Below are 20,567 nucleotides of genomic sequence, written 5' to 3' on the forward strand. Positions count from 1 at the left end.
GGGTGCAATCCCAAAACAACTGGAGCACCACTTGAACACCATTGGCATTGACAAATTCGCTATTAGTCAATTGCAAAAGGCGGCCTTACTAGGAACTGCTTCCATCCTGCGACGATATCTGTAATACCATCAAACATCCACATCTGCCTATCCCAGGTCCTGGGTAAGGACTCGATAGGTAGACAAAATGCCAAATCCATAATGCGATGATCCATAATAATAATAATAATAATAATAATAATAATAATAATAATAATAATAATAATAATAATAATAATAATAATAATAATAGTTGGAAGGGACCTTGGAGGTCATCTCGAGTTAAGAGCTTGGCATGTTTAACTCACAGAAGAGAACATAAGAGTACAATGTAGTCTTCAGATATTGAAAAGGCTAGAGAATGGGCTTGTTTTTGTTGCAACCAAAGCAAGACATGGTCCATCATGTTAAAATTAAAACAATGGAGATTCAGGTTGAAAATTGGGATTTTCTTGATGGCAAGAGCTTTTAAGTAATGCAGTGATCTAACCTAGAACTAGGGCACATTTTACATTCCTGAAGGTTTCAAACAGGTTTGGATGTTTTAGTGGATTCCTGCACTGGGGAGGGATTGAACCAATTGATCTATATGTTGGATCTGGAAGCCTATTACTAACAATCTCAACTTCAACATTGGTGTCGTACTATGGACATACATCCTCCTGTCAGCAGTCAGGGCATTGCATTTTGAATCAATTGCAGCTTCTGAAACGTCTTCAAGGACAGCCATGAGCAAAGTATATTGCACTAATCTAATTACTGTCACAAAAAGATTGGCAATTGGCCTATGGTATGTAGTAATTGTGATTTCCTGTACTGGGCTGGGGGAGGGATTTGCAGTGTATTTTTTAATATTATTTATTACTCATTATAAACATGGGTAACTCAAATGTATTCAAAAGCAGCACATAATTTCCTACTTTTAGAAATTAGACTTGCTCCTCACACAATTATATTCCAATCTTGAAAGTACTGTTGTACAGAGAGGAAAAAAAAACTTGAAAAATATATGCAGAAAGCTTTGCATAAGAGTTCCCAGGCACTTCTTTTGACACTCTATATCAGTGTTTCTCAACCTTGACAATTTTAAGGCATGTGGACTTCAACTCCCAGAATTCCACAGCCAGCATTGCTGGCTGTGGAATTCTGGGAGTTGAAGTCCACATGCCTTAAAATTGTCAAGGTTGAGAAACACTGCTCTATATGCTCTATGCTGTATATGTGATTAAAAATATTTCTTATAGGGTATCTTAGGTTTTGTACTGGGAAAATGGTGATTGCCAAGGGTAACTATAATAATGATAATAATAATGATGATGATGATGATGATGATGATGATATTGGAAGGGACCTTGGAGGTCTTCTAGCCCAACTCCCTATTCTGTATGTGTATCATAATATCTGTAACGCAGTGGTAATTCCATAATCTATTACATTTACATTTTTGTAATATTAAATAAAACAAAATTGTGTAAGAACTTACAGTAGTTAAACCAGGAGGTCTATCTGGGAACTGCATATCATTTCCTACAGCTCCAGGTTCCCAATCTGTAGGATTTCTCGCCTCTTGGTAGGTAATTAATATAACACACAAATGCTAATTTTTCTTTTGGATCATATGGTGATTACATCATAAATGGTACCATTTTTAGCCAAACCCTTATAATAAACATGTGGGGAAGGAGAAAGCAGGCAATATTTTAATAGAGTTGAAGTATTTGCTGTGCTTAGGGTGACTGTTGGGCCAAAATAAGCAAAAAAAATCAAAACAAATGTGTGATATTCAAGACATTCAGAATTTTCATTTTGGAGGAGACAAGAAACCAAAGAGGTGGAATAATGAATACTTAATTTTTTTTTTGCTTTTGTTTTGTAGGAGGCTGTTGGAATCTTCACTCATTTCACTCTCACGTTATGATGGGGCAGGATCCCGCGAACATCCTATCTATCCTGATCCAGCTAGGTAAGAACAGAATTGGGTTCTGTGTAATTGTCCTGATAGGGCAATAATTGTAGGATCAGACTTTTTGTGTATAGGAAGAACAATGGAATTAAGCCAATCTTTTGGAATCTGGAAATAATTATTTATGTCAGTGAAGAGAGGGAATAGCGCAAATGCTTACCTGATGGGATTGGATTTTAGGAACTGGAGTAAAACTGTGTCTTTTCTTTGAGTTTTGATATTTTTTAATTGAGAAATTAGTTTTTGTAGTTCTTTATATTAGATAGAAAGGGGATCGTCTGATGGCAAAATAGAAGGATCTCCACCTACAGATATATTGAATAAAAGGTAAAAATGCCTATTCCAAGAATCAGTAAACATTAAATTATTGTTGTTAGTCAAAACTGTATTTTACTGAAGATTGGGAGATGAGATGTGAGAACATCTTTGCTTGTTTTAGTCTGTTGAAGTTTTACCCAGTTCTTTGATACATAATGTTGTTTCTTCTCCTTTAGAAATCTTGTGTAACTCTTTTTTAGAGTACTGAGATTTTTCCATGAAGAAGGATGATTATATATTTGGGCATTCCTGTAAGCACAAATTACCAGTGCTTTAACAGCAGCACATTCTCTGTTAAACCAAGGTTTAAATGGCTGGTTTGAAAGAAAAGGGGATGGGGGTTGACCAGGTTTTAGGTAATTTTTAAACATAAATGATCATTTGTTGAAATGTGGCAAAGTGTTACTAGCCGTGCTTATACACCCTTTCAGATTATTGACTTCTGGCACTTCAGAGAATTGTGCCATGGCCTTAGGCATCTTATTAGACTATATTGGTTGGAAATAATTGTCAGTAACCAGAGAGTCAGGGTTTTGTAAAGGCTGGCTCTGCTTCACTAATTTAATAGTGAAGGATCCTTTCAAGAGTTAGTGGCTGTTTCACAGATGGAAAGCAATGTGGAAATACAATGAAGGGCAAAGTAATTAGGCATTAAAACTATAATCTAATGCTGAGACTCCTCCTGTTAAGGATCCTAAAAGGTTAGCTCGTCTCTGGGCATAGCTCCATAAGCATTTTCAGATCAAATGTTGATATCATTTGTCACAACCTCAATTCTCCTATATTAAACTCAGCATTTTTTGATTTTCATGAAGAAAAAGTGGTTACTGAGGAGTATGGATGTTATAATACGGAAATAGCCTTGTCATTGGGTCCATAGCATTAAATTCATTGACAAATATGATTGCAGTTTGAAAATTTAGTTGTGAAATCTAAGAATCAAATGATCCCAACTACTGTTAATTTGGGAAGTATTGTTCTTAAATGGAAAGTAAACATTTAAAAGAAGGAGTGATAGGGCCAATTTTTAGAGGGAGTGTAACAGGTAATTGATCACAAAAAAATTCCACAGGTAAATATTTTCTTCCTTGAAAGCCCCAGCCACCTTTCTGGCTAGGCCTAACAGAGAGAGTAAGTAACCATTGTATGTATGTATGTATGTATGTATGTATGTATGTATGTATGTATGTATATATATGTATTAAAAGGAGGCTCTATTTCCCAAGTTTCTTGAAACAGTAGAATTTTATATTGTTGCATATAAAGTATAAGAGTGTGTGTGTGTGTGTGTGTGTGTGTGTGTGTGTGTGTGTAGTTTATTAATGATATGATAGAAGTCTGTTAAACCAGAATTTCACTCTTCATTTTTAGTCCATCACCTTGTTCCAATTCTGTTCTCAGCCGATGATGTGACTAATCTTTCCATAAAATTGGTGGGCCTGTGCAGACGCCTTGAAACTTTAACTTCCATAGGGAATGCCTTGTGATCAATTATTCTAAAACAAAGCTCTTAATATTCTCCCCAAAAAGTGTTTCAAGTCTTGAATTAGCTGGAAGATCAATTGTAAACCCAACAGAGCAAGTTACAACCTCTAAGCATGTAGACATTCAATTATTTACTCAGTGGATTAATTAAACAAAGGACTTTCTTACGAAATCTCCAAAAGCATCCTTTGCAGTTATTAAATATGCATGCCCTACGCATGTAGCAGCAGCTGTCAAATTATTCAGAGTTAAAGTGCTGGGCTCAGTTCTATATGGCACCCAATTATGTTTTTATAAGGATGTTTCTAGGTAAGAAACTAAACAGTCCAAATTTTACAAGATTATTACCTAGATTTTTTATTGTGTCCTTATGGAATTAAGATGCATCTCCTTAGGATCAATCAATCAGAATACAGTTGGAAGGGACCTTGGAGGTCTTCTAGTCCAACCCTCTGCTCAAGCAGATGACCCTATACCATTTCAGGCAACTGTCCATCCTGATCAAAAAGATCAAGATGGCCATAAAGGTGTCACTGAAGCACCAACCCTTTTATTGCCCTCTGCTTGCAAAATCTGGCTTTGATTCTACAGCCACCAGTGACCCGGGCCGTGTCCTCTTCTCCAGCCTGGGTCTTCCATCTGACTGAAACTGAGGGAACCCCCCCCAATCCTTGGGCTCCTCATCAACACTCCATTACTACTTTCTCGAACATCCCCCCCCAGCTGCTTGTTCTTTGCCCCACTAAGTTTAGCAGTCCCGTAGGTCGGCCACTTTGGGCCCTGCTTTGTTAGGGACCCATTTGAAGCTCCGTTTCCTCAGATTCTGACTGAAGCAAATTCTCACCTCACTATGTAGGTTTGAATCTTCCTTAACAAGAAAAATCAATCTCAATCTGGTTTATGGCGGCTTTTCTTTTCCAACATTAGCTGGTTTCATCCCCAATAAAACTGTAGTCAGCCTTTAGTAGATGAACTGGGATCTAAATCTCCAAACTGATGGAACTAAGTTTGTCACCTCCATCTGTAACCATCCTTCCTTGCTCCATTCCCAGATATTTTTATAGCATTCCCCATACTTCACATAGTAGACTTTTCATCTTGGCCCAAATTGGCAAATTATTTATAGGGGCAACAACTAGTAGATAAATCAATATTCCCTATAAAGATTGCATTTTGTGCATGTTCTGATACAGAAGCAGGATCTGTTTCACATGTATTACTTGAATGCCTTCTGAACAATAAATGAAAGATGGAACTCATAACATCAGTTGATAGCAATCTTCTGCTCCTCTGAACAGAAAGTTATTCTTTTTCTCCTAGGTAAATATTACAAACAAGGTTGCTAATTTTTTAACAATAGCCATATGGATTGCCAAAATCATATGGTATCTCCTTTACACTGTAAATTTCTTCAGTCTTTTCTGCATAAATTTTATTTTATTGCTAGTTTATAGGATTGCTTTTATATGTGATGTATTGCAATATGGTCTTCTTTTAAATATTGATCGTGCTCCTAAATAAATAAAATAAAATAAATAAAAATAAGTTTCTCTTGAGAACTGTAAAAGAATATACTGAATGGAATTCTGGTTGAGTTCCAACTGTATTATTTTAATAAACATATACAAAAGAGGAGATAATGATGTAATAGAACTTACTTTCTTGTTCTCTTATTCCTAGAAATTGCTCACAGAAACCTATACCATATATAATTTATTTCTTCAACAAGCAGTGTTTCCCACAAAGTCTTTGCTTAAGCCCTTTGTCCTCATAGTCCTACAAAATGAGAGATGAAAATATGTAATGGAGTTTAGTCATTTCATTGTTACTGTAACCTCTTCTTTCCTTTTTTCCCCCTCTTGTAGTACTAAATAAATAAATTACACTATAAACTTGATTTGATAAAAGACTGTCCCTATTATTAATGGTCACTCTGTAAATGATCAGTACCTGCATTAAAAAATAATTGGAAATTGGGTTTAAGTATTCCTTAATATATATCTTTAGAAATTTTGTGACCTGGGCAGTTCAGTGTCTGTTTTAGATAGTGAAACATGGTAAGCTTTACAGAGCTTAAACAGAGACTTCACAGACTCTATAAACAACATGGAATAATAAAGCTGAGCAAATTAGAATAGAACTTAGATGTGCTAAATTGTTAATAGGGTTTCATAAATAGTAATTAGGAAAATAGACCATTGTCCTTTTTGTTGTGGTCTGTTTATTTTTTGTATATTGCTAAGATTGTTGAGATGGAGAGCCATATAATTTTTTAAAAATAAAATTGATAATAGGAGAAAATATTAACTTATTTGGATTGGAGTAAAATGGGGATTAAAAGAATAGTCAGTGATATTTATTGAAAGTACTTTTGAAAAATTAGGAAATGGTGAAATAACAGGAAATAATATAAACATATTTTTAGATACAGATTCTACTGTTGATAAGTCCTTTTTTAAAAAAAACATGAATAAAACATAATTTGGAAAAATGTGGACTCCGTGTCTGCTCACTCAAATACTAGAATCCTAAAACCTGTCTTCAAGCAAAATGGATTATGGAAACAAGGTATACAGGTAGTCCTCAACCTGTAAGCACAATTGGGATTGGAACTTTCATTGCTAAGCAGTGCGGTCATTAAGTGAGCCATGCTAAATTTTATGACTTTTTCTCCCATGGTCTTTAAGCAAACAATGCAATCCTTAAGCAGATCTGGCTTCCCCCATTGACTTTGCTTTGTTGAAAGCCAGCTGGGAACGTTGCAAATAGTCATCAGGTGACACTGCAACTATTGTAAATACAGTAGTGGCCAAAATTGTGGAAACATTTGGGAAAAGTGTATTTTTGAGGTTTGATGGCTAATAACACCACTTTTTTTTGGAGTAGTACCATAAGATTATATATCAATGGAAAGATAGTTTAATCAAGAATGTAATACAACATAGTTTGTTCAATTATCTGTACTGTATTCTATGAAAAGTTATAGCCAAATAACCAGAAAAAGGAAGCACAACTTGCTTAGGTTGATATCAGGTAGCTTTCCTTCATGTGATTGTAGCCAATGAGCATGAGTGTTTAGAGAGCCAATCAGGTGTCATCTTGTTTTGGCAATGAGCCAATCAGATCACAGTAGGATTCAGTTATTGATGTCATGTATTGAAGCTGAGAGGAGGACATCTGTCTCTGTGTTATGTGATCGCTATCAAGTTGTTTGGGGTTTTTTTGTGTTCTTTCATTTAGTGAGCTTGTAAAACGTAATAAAATTAAAGTAATGGTGCAAAGAGTTGACTGGTTGCCCAGAAAGCGATGTAAAATAGTATTATTAAGTGAACAAGGCTACAGTTATAAAGAAATTAGAAGAAAAAATGGTGGAAACTTAACCAAAGGTGGCATTTCTACTGTACACTTTTCCCAAAAGGTTTGGCCACTACTGTACATGGCAGTTGCCAAGAACCTAAATTTTGGCTACATTACTATGAGGGTGGTTTGATGATCGTAAGTGTGGACTGGTTGTAAGTTACTGTTTTTCAATGCTGTTGTAACTTCAAACTGTTGTTAAATAAATTATTGTAATCAAGGACTGCCCATATGACTAAAATGAATGAGAATAATGTTACTAATGGAAGAATGAGCAGTTAGAGAAAGATTGTTCTGTTAATGCAGATTGATGAAGAAGGGAAACATTGTAGGAAAAGTAAGGTGATCAATATATTGTACATTAAATCAATTACTTCTGTGATTCATATTTACCGTGTTTAAATATGCTAAAGCAACAGTGATCTTTTTGGAAATAATGAGATGTTTTGAAAAGATCTCATCGATTGAATCAAGGCAAGAAAGTATTGAAAAATGAGTTATATGAAAGTTAGAAAAATCAAGGTGATAGGGTCATTGATAAGCAAAATAGGTGACAATTTCTGAAATGTCACAGTTCACAGAGGTTTGCAATACAAATATTTGAGACCCAGTCTTCCAAGCTCCATGAACATTTCCTTAAAAATTGTCAAATCAGCTTGTTTTATAAATAAACACTAGCTTTGTGATAAATGAGCTTTTGGGGATCAAAATTCAATCTCTTGCTTTTCTGTTTAATTTATGAAAAGAATTATTATTACAGAGGAAACGTCATTAGTGATGCTACTGCTGTAAAGGTTGCACTCAACCTTTTCTTGAAAGCTGTTTTATTACTTGGATTTTTGTTTCAAGATGTTGGTGTTAATACATTTAAAGCTGTCAGCCACCCAATTCACATGTACCTGTATTTAAATAGTCTTGTTTTATGCCTTTTTACAGCCTAAGGTGTATTTTTGCATAACGTTTTCTAACATCATCTATTATATACCACAGCTACTTGTTAGTCAGATTTTGTTATTTTTTTGTCAGAAAAGTAATTGTTCGTTAAGTGAAATGTAAAAGCTTTGCAGGATGAATCCAAAGGCCTACTTAATACAATATCCAGTTTCTACAGTGGGCAACTCCAATTTTTTTGGAGCCTATAAACAGCGCTGAAGGAAATCCTTCCCCATTGTCTGTCTACATCTGATACAGTCATAATCACTATCATGTGTTATATGTGCTGAGTCAGATATTAGAATTATCCTCTCTGGAAGAAAGTGCATACCAAAAAATAGTGAAAATGTCAGCAGATAATAGTAGTATTCCATACTTTATTCCATTACAAAACAGTTGCTTTTATTTTTTTACACAGTTGGGGAATGTATGCTTTAAATAAGACTCTTCCTTTATTAAGTATATTTTATATCTGGTAATTTGATCATTCTTAAAAAAAATCTCATTTAATAAATTAAAACAATTTATATGGCAGCTTAACTCACTGCTCAACTCTGGGTAGCTAACAATAATAAAAGAGAAGTAACAGCAGTCCAAAACAATTAAAACAATTACAATAATAATCAATATACAATGAGCCAGAAGTCCAATAAATCCCTTCCCTCTTACTGTTTGACAGCAAACAAGTAACCTACCAGGCTCACCTGACCTCATAGATTGAGTGCTTTATATAAAAGCCAGGTCTGTAATGCCTTATAGAAACCCTACATCAGGGGTGTCAAACTGCCGGCCCGTAGGCTGGACGTGTCATCTGGAAGCCGCGCCCACCCCATTGCCGACAATGGCAAAACCGGCCCAGTACGTTGCGTGACGTCATGTGATGTCGCGAGTTTGACATACCTGCCCTACATGGTCAGGGCCATCTGAATCGGGGGAGGGTGAACAGTTCCATAGGAAAGGTTGCACAATAAAGAGATGTGAAGGAACCTGGAGTATACCCATTTTATCACATCTGGTGGGGTGAGTAGAAACCATCAAAAATAGATGGTTCTGCAAATAACCTGGTGCTGTGCCATGTAGGGCTTTATAAGTAACAGCTAGCATCTTGAATTTCATCTGGAGCCTTATTGGGAGCCAGTATAGCTTGCAGAGCAGTAACTTTACATACACATATATTGACATGCTGCCAGTACTGCCACATCATAGGTCAATTGCAACTTCTGAATGCTTTGCATGGGCAGCCCCACATAGAGAGCACTCAGTGGTCCAAGCTCAGCCAATCTGCTCAAATTATGAAATATTGGAATAAAGTATTGATACAATAAAGTATTACTGTATAAAGGTTGATTAAAAGGATGCCATTGTTTTTATAGTGGCTGCTTTTATTTAAGATGCCCTTTGTTTTAATCTGGAAGAACATAGAAACATATTCTGGTACCAGTTTTGATGGCATGTACTTGATGTTGGCCAGCAAGATAGGACAGATAAAGGACAGGATAATTTATTATGTTCCCTGGCAACTTCTCTGACTGAACTAGAAGTGGGCCTTGATTTATCATCTTGGATGATTTCAGCATTCCTGGTGGGACCCCCATGACACAGATGGAAAAGACTTTCCAGTAGGCCAGGAGTGCAGAGAGAGGGCTGTGAAGTGATTAAAAAGTTGGATTAGGAGCCGAGTAACCCAGATCTAGTCTACCCTAAGCCAAAGAAGCTCATTGTATGATTTGGGCCAGGACTTAGAACAATCAAAAATATTTCCAAGGAGAATTATGTTTAAGTAATCAGGTGAATCTATTCTTTACCTTGACTTCACAATATATCAGTCTAATGCCAGAAGTGAATAAATAATATTTAAACTCTATGAGTATGAACTTATTTCCTACAATAAACTTGCAGAAAGGCACACATATTCTACTTTAAATCTCATATCGGTTTGTCCTTCTCCCAGTCTACTATTTTGCCTTGGCTTGAATCATTTTGGAATATGCCCTTGTGTGCCACTCAGAGTTCAAGTGCAAGAAATGGATGAAAAAAATGCTTTCTTTTGAAGTAGATATTTTATTTCAAATTACAGAAAGAATGTAGCATAATATACTTTTGAAAAAATAAATAACATACCCTTAATATTTGACATGGTAGTAAAATGTTGTAGCAGCTGTTCCCCTATCCTTTATTTTATTGCTTTCAAGAGAGAAGATAGGGAGAGAGGAAAAAAAGCAGAGGTTCATGAGATCCATGATCCTGGGTGTTTTGATCTTCATGTATTTGGTTAATAAGTCAGGTGTGCTGTGGAGCAATGTAGTCACGGATTTCTTTGGGTAGTTCTGGATCTGTAGAAGTGAACAGGGCTGTGACATCAAATGAGACCAGGATTTCGTCCTCATCTATAGTCACATCCCTGATTTTTGATTGGGTTGGCTCCAACGCTCCATTAACTCTCCACTTCAAACAACCAGGTACTTCAAATGCCAGGGAATTTCTAGAAACCTGGCACCCTGACAAATCAGCCATCAGTAGACATTAACAACATCTATAGACTATATACCATGTTTCCCCGAAAATAAGACCCAGTCTTTTTTTTTTTTTGCCTCCAAAAGAGGCACCAGGTGTCTTTCATTCTGCAGCTAAAAATGGAGCTCCGGCCTGCATTTCGCTGTCAGATGCCTTCTGGAAAAGCCTCTGACGGCAAAATGCAGACCAGGAGATGCCGCAGAAGAAGTGGGCTGGTGAGGCGAGGCAAGGCAAGTGTCAATCCATGGGAGGCCTGGCTGCAATGGTAAGTGGGTGCGGGGCGCAAGGGGCAGCTCTTCCCCCCACCAACCCCTAGGTTGATTTTTAGGTGTGCGCCTCGCAAAACTAGGGCTTATTTTTGGGGTAGGGCTTATTATTAGACCCACCCCAAAACTCAAGCGAAGGCTTATTTTTGGGGTAGGTCTTTTGGGGAAACATGATAGATATAGAGACTATCACCCAGCCCCAAAAGGAACAAAAAGACCCAAGGAACTCTCCACCAGCAATCAGCACTTAGATCAGCATAGATTAACTCCAATCTTAACATCAGATCAGCAATCAAATAATACCTCAATCAAGAAACTGCCAAAGAAGCCAACAGCCAACAGTCCAATCAAAGAATCTCTAAGACCACCCCCACCAATACTGACAGGCAAGCCACTAGAACAGAAATGCCAAACTCGCGACGTCACCTGATGCTGTGCAACATATCGGGACGATTTTGCTATTGCCGGCATTGGGGTGGGCGCGGCTTCTGGATGATGTGTCCGGCCCATGGGCCGGCAGTTTGATACCTCTGCACTAGAATATAAACTGACAACAAACAACACTCCTTACTAGCATTGATGATGTTACCTAGTTTGAGTAATGACACGTCTGCAAGAAAACAAGCAAACTCAAAGAGCACCAAGGACCCCTCATGTCAACCCTGAGCTACAAATATTCTTCTTTATTAGTATAAAATAATAAAAAAGTAAAAATATTTTTAAAAAATAAGTATAAGTATTCAGCTTGCTTTTTAAATACTTCATTAAGCCATGTTAGCATGGACTAGTCGTGTCAATCAGCCTTCCTATTACTCTGATTAATGTTTTCAAACTTCTATATTATAAAGTGAATTTGAAACCGCATAAACAAAACATAAAGGATTTTAGATAAAGATGTTCAAGCAGAGATCTCTAGCTCATAATTAAATCCATATGCAGAAACTAGAACAAGTCCTCTATTTATTTCAGACAAAAATATAAGTAATAATATTGTATTATAATCCTACAATGTAAAGAAGCATGATTTGTTTTTGAGCTAACAGCAATATTTTAATTTTTCAGATTGTCACCTGCTGCTTATTATGCCCAGAGAATGATCCAGTATCTTTCACGCAGAGATAGCATTCGCCAGCGCTCCATGCGGTATCAGCAAAATCGCCTCCGCTCTTCCTCATCTTCTGCTTCCACTTCTGAGAATGCAGGTCCATCTGTAGAAGGAAATGACCTGGAATTTGAAGACTTTGAGTAAGTTCTTTATTCTAATACAATGAATTAATTATTTTACCTTTTGTCTGCTTTTTATTTTAAAAATGCTTTGTACATGTTAAAAAGCAAGTAGGTTGAATACATTTTTCTCAAAATTAGACTTTACAATACTGATTAATTTGTCCTTTTAAAATACATGGAAGACAAATTGTACCCACTGCTGCCCTCTCTAACTTTTCAAGCTGTTTATCATTTGAACGACAAATTAAGTAAGCGAATACTGGGAATCTGTTCAGCTGTCAAAATCAAAGTATCAGCAGTATTACTAATTTGGGTTATACCCCAAAGAGGTGCATTTCTGTTGTTTCAGTGAATATAAAAATGTGGGCATTAAAATAGATAATTTATACAATCAATATATATTTATTCCTTCCTACTTCCTCCAGTTTCTAAGGGTGCCCACTCATCAAGTGACTCTGAGAAGCTTACAAAAGGATTAAAAACATCACTGTAGAAAGAAACAGAAGGACCACAACAATAAAAACATCTGTGCCAGGAGGAGACAGATGCCCAGTACACAAATTTAGCAGGTTGACATGTCATCCTAACCCAATGTCTGTGGGAAGAGCCACACCTTGAAGGCCTGCCTAAAGGACAGCACAGGGTTGGTGACATGCAGTGATGGTGATGGGAATATTTTTGTAAAGGATAGATGCAGCAACAGGAAATGCACCTGCTGGGTCCCACGTGATTATATTATTTTATTGATAGGGGAATCAGGATAGGGGATAAAGGATAGGGGAACAGCTGCTACAACATTTTACTACCATGTCAAATATTAAGGGTATGTTATTTATTTTTTCAAAAAACAAGTGATTATGATTCCTATATTTTGTATTTTTCTCGTTATATGAGGACTCAAAGTGGCTCACTATAATAAAATAAAACATGTAAAACAATAATAAAATCTATAGAATTAAAATCAGAAGTGAATTCAAAATAGTAAAAAAATCATTCTGACAGCTAAAAGTCTGATGAAACATGTACTTCGCTATTTTCTGACTATTGAAAGAGTAGGAACTAAATTACTTCTCTAGGGAAAGCATTGAATAGAGTGGGAGCCACATCAGAGAAACCCCTCTGTTATATATCAGATAGCTAAGCTTTTGGGAGTAGAGGCGACATCTTCCTGCTGATCTAGAGTTCTGTAAAAGAGCATTTCCCACCTTTGGTTTGTTTGGGTTTTTTTTTAATGCCTGTCTTTTCAATTAACAAAGTCATCAAGAATGTAATGTATCGGTGTGAAAAAATAATCACTCCTTTAGTTTAATTGAGCCAGTTAAAAGAATAATTAGGTCCAGTTATCCAACTATTTAATTAAACTATCAAGCAGTTAGAGTTGATTTACCTTATTTTGATAAACTTTGGATATTTTCATCGTAGCGAAGTTTTCACTATTCAAATTTTAGAGACAAGTCATGCCCCACTCAGATTTCTGAAGACCTTTGTAATAAAAATAGTTATGCCTATTAGTTTAGAAAAAATGATCAAGTTTCTAAAACTGGTGATCTGCCAGTCCACAGTGAGAATCTTAGGGCTGAAAGGAGTTTTGGGACACAATTAATCCATCATCATATCATATTTTCTCTGAGAGCACAGCATAAAATCATCCAAAGTGTCAGAAAGAAATCCAGAATGAGGTTTTAAGTTTCCCCAAAAGTGTTTGGAGATTCTCTGGACAGCTGGAGGGATACGGTAGTAGTAGTAGTAGTAGTAGTAGTAGTAGTAGTAGTAGTAGTAGTAGTAGTAGTAGTAGTAGTAGTAGTAGTAGTAGTAATAACAACAACAATAACAACAACAGTAATAGTAATATAAAGTTGGAAGGGACCTTGGAGGTCATTAAGTCCAACTCCCTACTCAGGCAGGAAACCCTATACCATTTCGGACAAATGGCTGTCCATTCTCTTCTTAAAAACTTCCAGTGTTGGAGCATTCACAGCTTCTGGAGGCAGGTTGTTCTACTGGTTAATTGTTCTGTCAGGAAGTTTCTCCTTAGTTCTAGGTTGCTTCTCTTCTTGATTAGTTTCCATCCGTTGCTTCTTGTCCTGCCTTCAGGTGCTTTGGAGAATAGCTTGACTCCTTCTTCTGAGATATTGGAAGACTGTTATCATGTCACCCCTCATCCTTCTCTTCATAAACTAGACATACCCAATTTCAGCAACCATTCCTTATATGTTTTAGCCTCCAGTCCCCTAATCATCTTTATTGCTCTTCTCTGTACTTTTTCTAGAGTCTCAACACCTTTTTTACATTGTGGTGACAGATGAGTCAGGAGTGAAACTTTTTTAGACTACGTAGGTATTGTTAATGACATACATAAACCATATTTTAAAAGAAGAATCTCATATCAGCTGTCAAGTAAGGAAGCGTAATGTCATGGTTTCAAGATGAAAGACACCTGGGTGACTTCAGGCCAGTCACTCATTCCCACTTATGATGTATGCATTCTTGAGTTGTACAAAATACAGTTGGGATATTACATATAATAATGATAATAATGTTTTGCTGCCTCATCAACTTGCCATTATTGAAAGAAACATAAATTCCACAGAAGATTATCAGGCCATATCTTCATCAGCTGAAGTTGAAGCACAAGTGTGTATAAAGATAAAGATCCCAAACATAGAAGCACATCTATTAGGGAATAGATGAAGAAGTCTAAATCCAATGTTTTGGAAGGTTAAAAAATGCAGTTCATATTAGAAACCCCATGAATATTACTGAGTTGAAGCAGATCTCCACATTTCTACACAGCAGTGTGAGCTACTTCTCATCAAATACGGAAGCTATAGTCGCAGTTATTGACTCTAAAGGTGGTGCAAACATTTACTGAATCTAATTACTGATACATTACATTTAGCTGACTTTATATATAAAATAAATGAAAGGAGTATTATACTTTAATGTAATTTGTAACACATGAAATCCCAGGCAAATATGTGTTCAACAACTGCTCAAAGTTATTATGACATTGCAGCATTCATGTTGTCATGTGGTCAAAATTTGGATGCTTGGTAGCCAACCTACACTTTTGACTACAGGGACACTTCAGCTCCTCCTACCCAAGTGTCTCACCCCATCAATGTCCTTTTGGCTGCCTGCACCCTGTGCTTCAGTGCCCCAGCTGACCATCATCATCTGTTTGCTCCTGCTGCTGATAAGGTGTGTCTGATCTGATGGCTGGGCTTGGGTTTTGTGCTGCAAAACAAAGCCCAAAGCAACTCCAGAGCTATGAGGCACCAAAAAGGCCCATTGCAAAGAGCTTCTGAGTGGGGCTGAGCTTCATGTCCGACCATCCCCCCCCCACCTCCCAAAAAGCTGAAGCAAAAATAAAGGGTTTTGAGGGGGCACATTGCTGTTCTGGGATTGCTTTTAGCTGTTTTTTTCCCTCCACAGTATGAAGGCCAGCCTGGTGCAGAAGCTTTATGCAAAGGAGCTATGGGGCTGCTTTTGACTCTGCCCCTTCCCCCCCCCCCAGCCCAAGCCTGGCACAGAAGGCCAGGCACACTGCAGGAACAAGAAGACAGTGGCTAGTTAGGGTGGGGAGCACAGGGGGTTGCAAGAATTTTGGAGTGCAGAGTAAGGGTGACTGGGACTGGATAGGGGCAGTTGCAGCTTTCCATAGTATAGCAAGCAGCCCCAGAGCTACATGATTCTGGGGCTGCTTGCCACTTTGCAGGATGGCTAAAAGAGCAATGAAAGAGAAGAGATCACAGGTGGGGGAATTGGAGGCAGACTCTTATCTACAGTGGCTAGGAGCTGAGTGGGACTAAGCCTGAAGTGGCTTGGATAGCGATAGCTACTCACTTCTTAGTTAATGACAGCAACAAGGATTGCTGTGATTATATTTGCTAAGCAATGCTGTCTAACAAATCTAGCTTTTTACAGCTGCATTGTTTACAATGGAAAATCCAGTCCAATGGTGGGTCATAAGTTACAGGCATACCTGTACTTTCCCCCCGGAACCATAACTGGGCATTTTCTACTGGGAGAAGGCATTCTTAGCTCTTTTGTTCATTATCCTTGCTACAATTTCTGAATTTAAAATACAGAACTACAGAGCTTCTGAATATGACCTGTAAAGGATGATCCTCAAAAAACAGTCTCCAGCCGAGTCTTGGAAGACGGGGGGGGGGGGGNTCCACGTCCCGTCCTCGAGGTAGGCCCTAGAAATGTTGCTGGGCCAGGCCTGCGCGAGGGGTGAGTCGCGCAGGGCCAGCAGGACCGTCCTGGAATACATAGGTCCGACGCAGGGAGTCCATGGCACAGAGGGGGGATGAATTATTGGTGGATCTCAGGTCTTCTGACCAAAGCCAGGGGAACAAAGAGTCTGACCTCATGGGATAGTCCTTAAGTCCTCCAGAGTTGTACAAAATACAGTTGGGATATTACATATAATAATGATAATAATGTTTTGCTGCCTCATCAACTTGCCATTATTGAAAGAAACATAAATTCCACAGAAGATTATCAGGCCATATCTTCATCAGCTGAAGTTGAAGCACAAGTGTGTATAAAGATAAAGATCCCAAACATAGAAGCACATCTATTAGGGAATAGATGAAGAAGTCTAAATCCAATGTTTTGGAAGGTTAAAAAATGCAGTTCATATTAGAAACCCCATGAATATTACTGAGTTGAAGCAGATCTCCACATTTCTACACAGCAGTGTGAGCTACTTCTCATCAAATATGGAAACTATAGTCGCAGTTATTGACTCTAAAGGTGGTGCAAACATTTACTGAATCTAATTACTGATACATTACATTTAGCTGACTTTATATATAAAATAAGTGAAAGGAGTATTACACTTTAATGTAATTTGTAACACATGAAATCCCAGGCAAATATGTGTTCAACAACTGCTCAAAGTTATTATGACATTGCAGCATTCATGTTGTCATGTGGTCAAAATTTGGGTGCTTGGTAGCCAACCTACACTTTTGACTACAGGGACACTTCAGCTCCTCCTACCCAAGTGTCTCACCCCATCAGTGTCCTTTTGGCTGCCTGCCACCCTGTGCTTCAGTGCCCCAGCTGACCATCATCATCTGTTTGCTCCTGCTGCTGATAAGGTGTGTCTGATCTGATGGCTGGGCTTGGGTTTTGTGCTGCAAAACAAAGCCCAAAGCAACTCCAGAGCTATGAGGCACCAAAAAGGCCCATTGCAAAGAGCTTCTGAGTGGGGCTGAGCTTCATGTCCGACCATTTCCCCCCCCCCCCACCTCCCAAAAAGCTGAAGCAAAAATAAAGGGTTTTGAGGGGGCACATTGCTGTTCTGGGATTGCTTTTAGCTGCTTTTTTCCCTCCACAGTATGAAGGCCAGCCTGGTGCAGAAGCTTTATGCAAAGGAGCTATGGGGCTGATTTTGACTCTGCCCCTTCCCCAGATTCTGGGGCTGCTTGCCACTTTGCAGGATGGCTAAAAGAGCAATGAAAGAGAAGAGATCACAGGTGGGGGAATTGGAGGCAGACTCTTATCTACAGTGGCTAGGAGCTGGGTGGGACTAAGCCTGAAGTGGCTTGGATAGCGATAGCTACTCACTTCTTAGTTAATGACAGCAACAAGGATTGCTGTGATTATATTTGCTAAGCAATGCTGTCTAACAAATCTAGCTTTACAGCTGCATTGTTTACAATGGAAAATCCAGTCCAATGGTGGGTCATAAGTTACAGGCATACCTGTACTTTTCCCCCGGAACCATAACTGGGCATTTTCTACTGGGAGAAGGCATTCCTACCTCTTTTGTTCATTATCCTTGCTACAATTCTGAATTTAAAATACAGAACTACAGAGTTGTTTTTAATTGAGCTTCTGAATATGACCTGTAAAGGATGATCCTCAAAAAACAGTCTCCAGCCGAGTCTTGGAAGGGGGGGGGCTCTTTTGCAATCTGTGCTCATTTTGTAATGCCACCAGTTGGGATAGAAATGCCAGCCTTTCATTTGCTTCTATTGCTGTTAAATACCTCTTGAACTTGATCATCTGAGCTTGCACCTTCTTCTAGAACAGCAGGGAGCGATCTTCAGAAAAGAGAATTTATGGCAAAAAGCAAACCCCTTGTTCTTTGGAGCTGTCATTTTCATGCGCCCGCAATTAACCACTCGGAAGCACCAAGGGATTGAATGTCTCTTCCCCTTTTCATTGTAGTTTTGTTTGTGGAAAATGCAAATGAGGGGACAGATGTAGAAGCATCAGCCTCCTAATAGCTTTCCCTAAACAACACCACAGGCCGCTGAAGTAGGAGTGAGGCAGTCTGCTTGGAGCCTATTGTGCTGGGGAGAGCTCAGCGAGAGCGATCCTCAGTTATTTCCATTACTTGCCTCTTATTTGTGTTCTAGGGAAAGAAATTTGACTGCTCAAAGGCATCCTGCAATCTTCATTCACAGAGTTAGGTAGATACCTGTGGGGAAATGTGTTCCCCTGCAGATAATATTCACAGGCGGAAGGATTCCATTCAAGAGAATGATTCAGTCGGCCGCAATAAGGCTGCTTTTGATTTCATGCTGAGTGGGGGGGAAAAGGGTGCTTCTGTTGTATGACCTAGCTCGGCTTTTTGGTAACACATTCTATTGTGATCTTGCCTCTCTGTGCATTGGTGGTATTCTATCCTTTCTATGTACTTTCCCTCTGTGGCTAATAGAGAATCTGGTAGAGCAGTGGTTCTCAACCTGTGGGTCGGGACCCCATTTGGGGTCGATCGACCATTTCACGGGGGTCGCCAAGCAAGGCTGTCTGCCATTTTTTTTGTCTGCCATTTTTTTGTCCGCCATTTTTTTCCCCTTTTCCGGTGGGTGCCTTACCTCCCTTGGGCTGGGCCAGCTGGTGGTCGGCCTGCTCTGTCTCTGCCGCTTGCCAGCTACGCCTCGGCAGGCGCAGGGGGCAGAACCATGCATGTGCGGTGCTCCCGGGCAGGGAAAGTCCTCGACTTACGACCGGTTGGGTAGTCCTCGACTTACAACCGGTTTAGTCCTCGACTTACGACCGGTTTAGTCCTCGACTTACGACTGGTTGGGGTCGCGGCATTAAAAAGGTTGAGAACCACTGTGGTAGAGCCTTTCTCCTCTGAGATTTCACAGAAATCTGTTGCTGATTGCCTTGGCCTCTTTTCTTTGCATATATTTATTTACATTTATAGTAACCCTTTCCTGGGTGGAAAAAACAATGCAGGCTTTTTTCTTTTTCTTTTTACCTTTGTCAGGAGTACAGAGTGTCCTTTTCTCTCTCTTTTAGATGTTTTAATGTCTAAAGATGTAAAAGGATCAGAAGTAAATCCTATGTAGCACAAAGTTGTCAATAGCTGTTTTGAAAGTGTAGACTGGGTTGCTTTTATGGTCCTGGAAAATGAGCTCAGTCATTTTGGTGTTTCTTTTGTGCGACACGCTTTAAAAAATTTGAGTGCTTTATGCGATGTTTTTCCTGGGTTATATGGAAACATTCTTTAATAACCCAATTAATTTATTGCTGATGAAGGAAAGTTGATTTCTCATATCTACCCAGCTGTCTGGCTAGGAATCAGGGGTAGGCAACCTTGGCTCTTTTATGACTCGCGGACTTCAAGTCCCAGAATTCCTGAGCCAGCTATGCTGGCTCAGGAATTCTGGGACTTGAAGTCCGCGAGTCATAAAAGAGCCAAGGTTGCCTACCCCTGGTCTAGGTGGATATATAGCTTTGGGGCTCTCAAAGAGATTCCATTTAACTTGAGCCGCTTTTGAGGAGGGAAACACATCACTCTATTTAAACTACAATTTACTTTTTTTTTTGCAAGGGAATTGTCCTAACAGAGTTCATGTGTTGTTTCAAAATTTACTAGATGCAAAAAAAAAAAAATCATTTTTATATACATGGATGTAAAGTATTAGGTTTGACCTCTGTGAAGCATCTCATGGTCTTTTGAAATGTTTCTACGTATGTAGGATGCCTTGCTCAATTTTGCCATCTGTCTTCAGCAAGTGATGAAGACTATGTAGATTGTATTCTTTGGCACCCACTGAGATACTAATATATGAGACTATTGTTTTGTAGTCTGAAAGTCTTGTCTGGTATTGTTCATCACCTTCTCATTAACTCTGAAGCCTGCCCACCTTCAAGAACCAGCTACTTAATACAGATAAAAAAAACTATTTAGTACAAAATGTCTTGTTTAAAATCCATCCTTTCTTTCATTCTGTAGGCCCTCTTTTTATTGTAACTGTTGCAGTATAACTTAGCTCATTAAAAGGGACATGTTTCATATCTCATCTGAGTTACTTATATGATTTTCCCCTTGAAACACAATTGCATGACTGAACTCTTTCTTTGTTCTCATTTATCTGAAGAATGTGATACAGGAGGATTTTGTTATTAGAACACATCAGACAAATGAACTGTGTGTAATTATTATAAAATGCTCATATTATTTACACATGGAAAAGATATATGCCATA

At 38.4% G+C, this 20,567-nt stretch overlaps 1 protein-coding gene across 1 annotated transcript in view; it reads left to right on the plus strand.

The window, feature by feature from the left end:
- The first annotated feature begins 767 nt into the window (after positions 1-767).
- Positions 768-20,567, plus strand: part of LOC107288589 (activating molecule in BECN1-regulated autophagy protein 1) — a 104,176-nt gene continuing 84,376 nt past the window's right edge. Inside the window, exons 1-3 of the mRNA XM_015817221.1 lie at positions 768-829; positions 1,916-2,002; positions 11,938-12,120. Coding sequence (XP_015672707.1) covers positions 768-829; positions 1,916-2,002; positions 11,938-12,120 — 332 coding nt within the window. The remainder of the gene's footprint in view (positions 830-1,915; positions 2,003-11,937; positions 12,121-20,567) is intronic.

Source organism: Protobothrops mucrosquamatus, unplaced genomic scaffold (assembly GCF_001527695.2).
Source record: "Protobothrops mucrosquamatus isolate PMUCROS unplaced genomic scaffold, P.Mucros_1.0 scaffold564, whole genome shotgun sequence".
NCBI classification, from domain to species: domain Eukaryota; kingdom Metazoa; phylum Chordata; class Lepidosauria; order Squamata; family Viperidae; genus Protobothrops; species Protobothrops mucrosquamatus.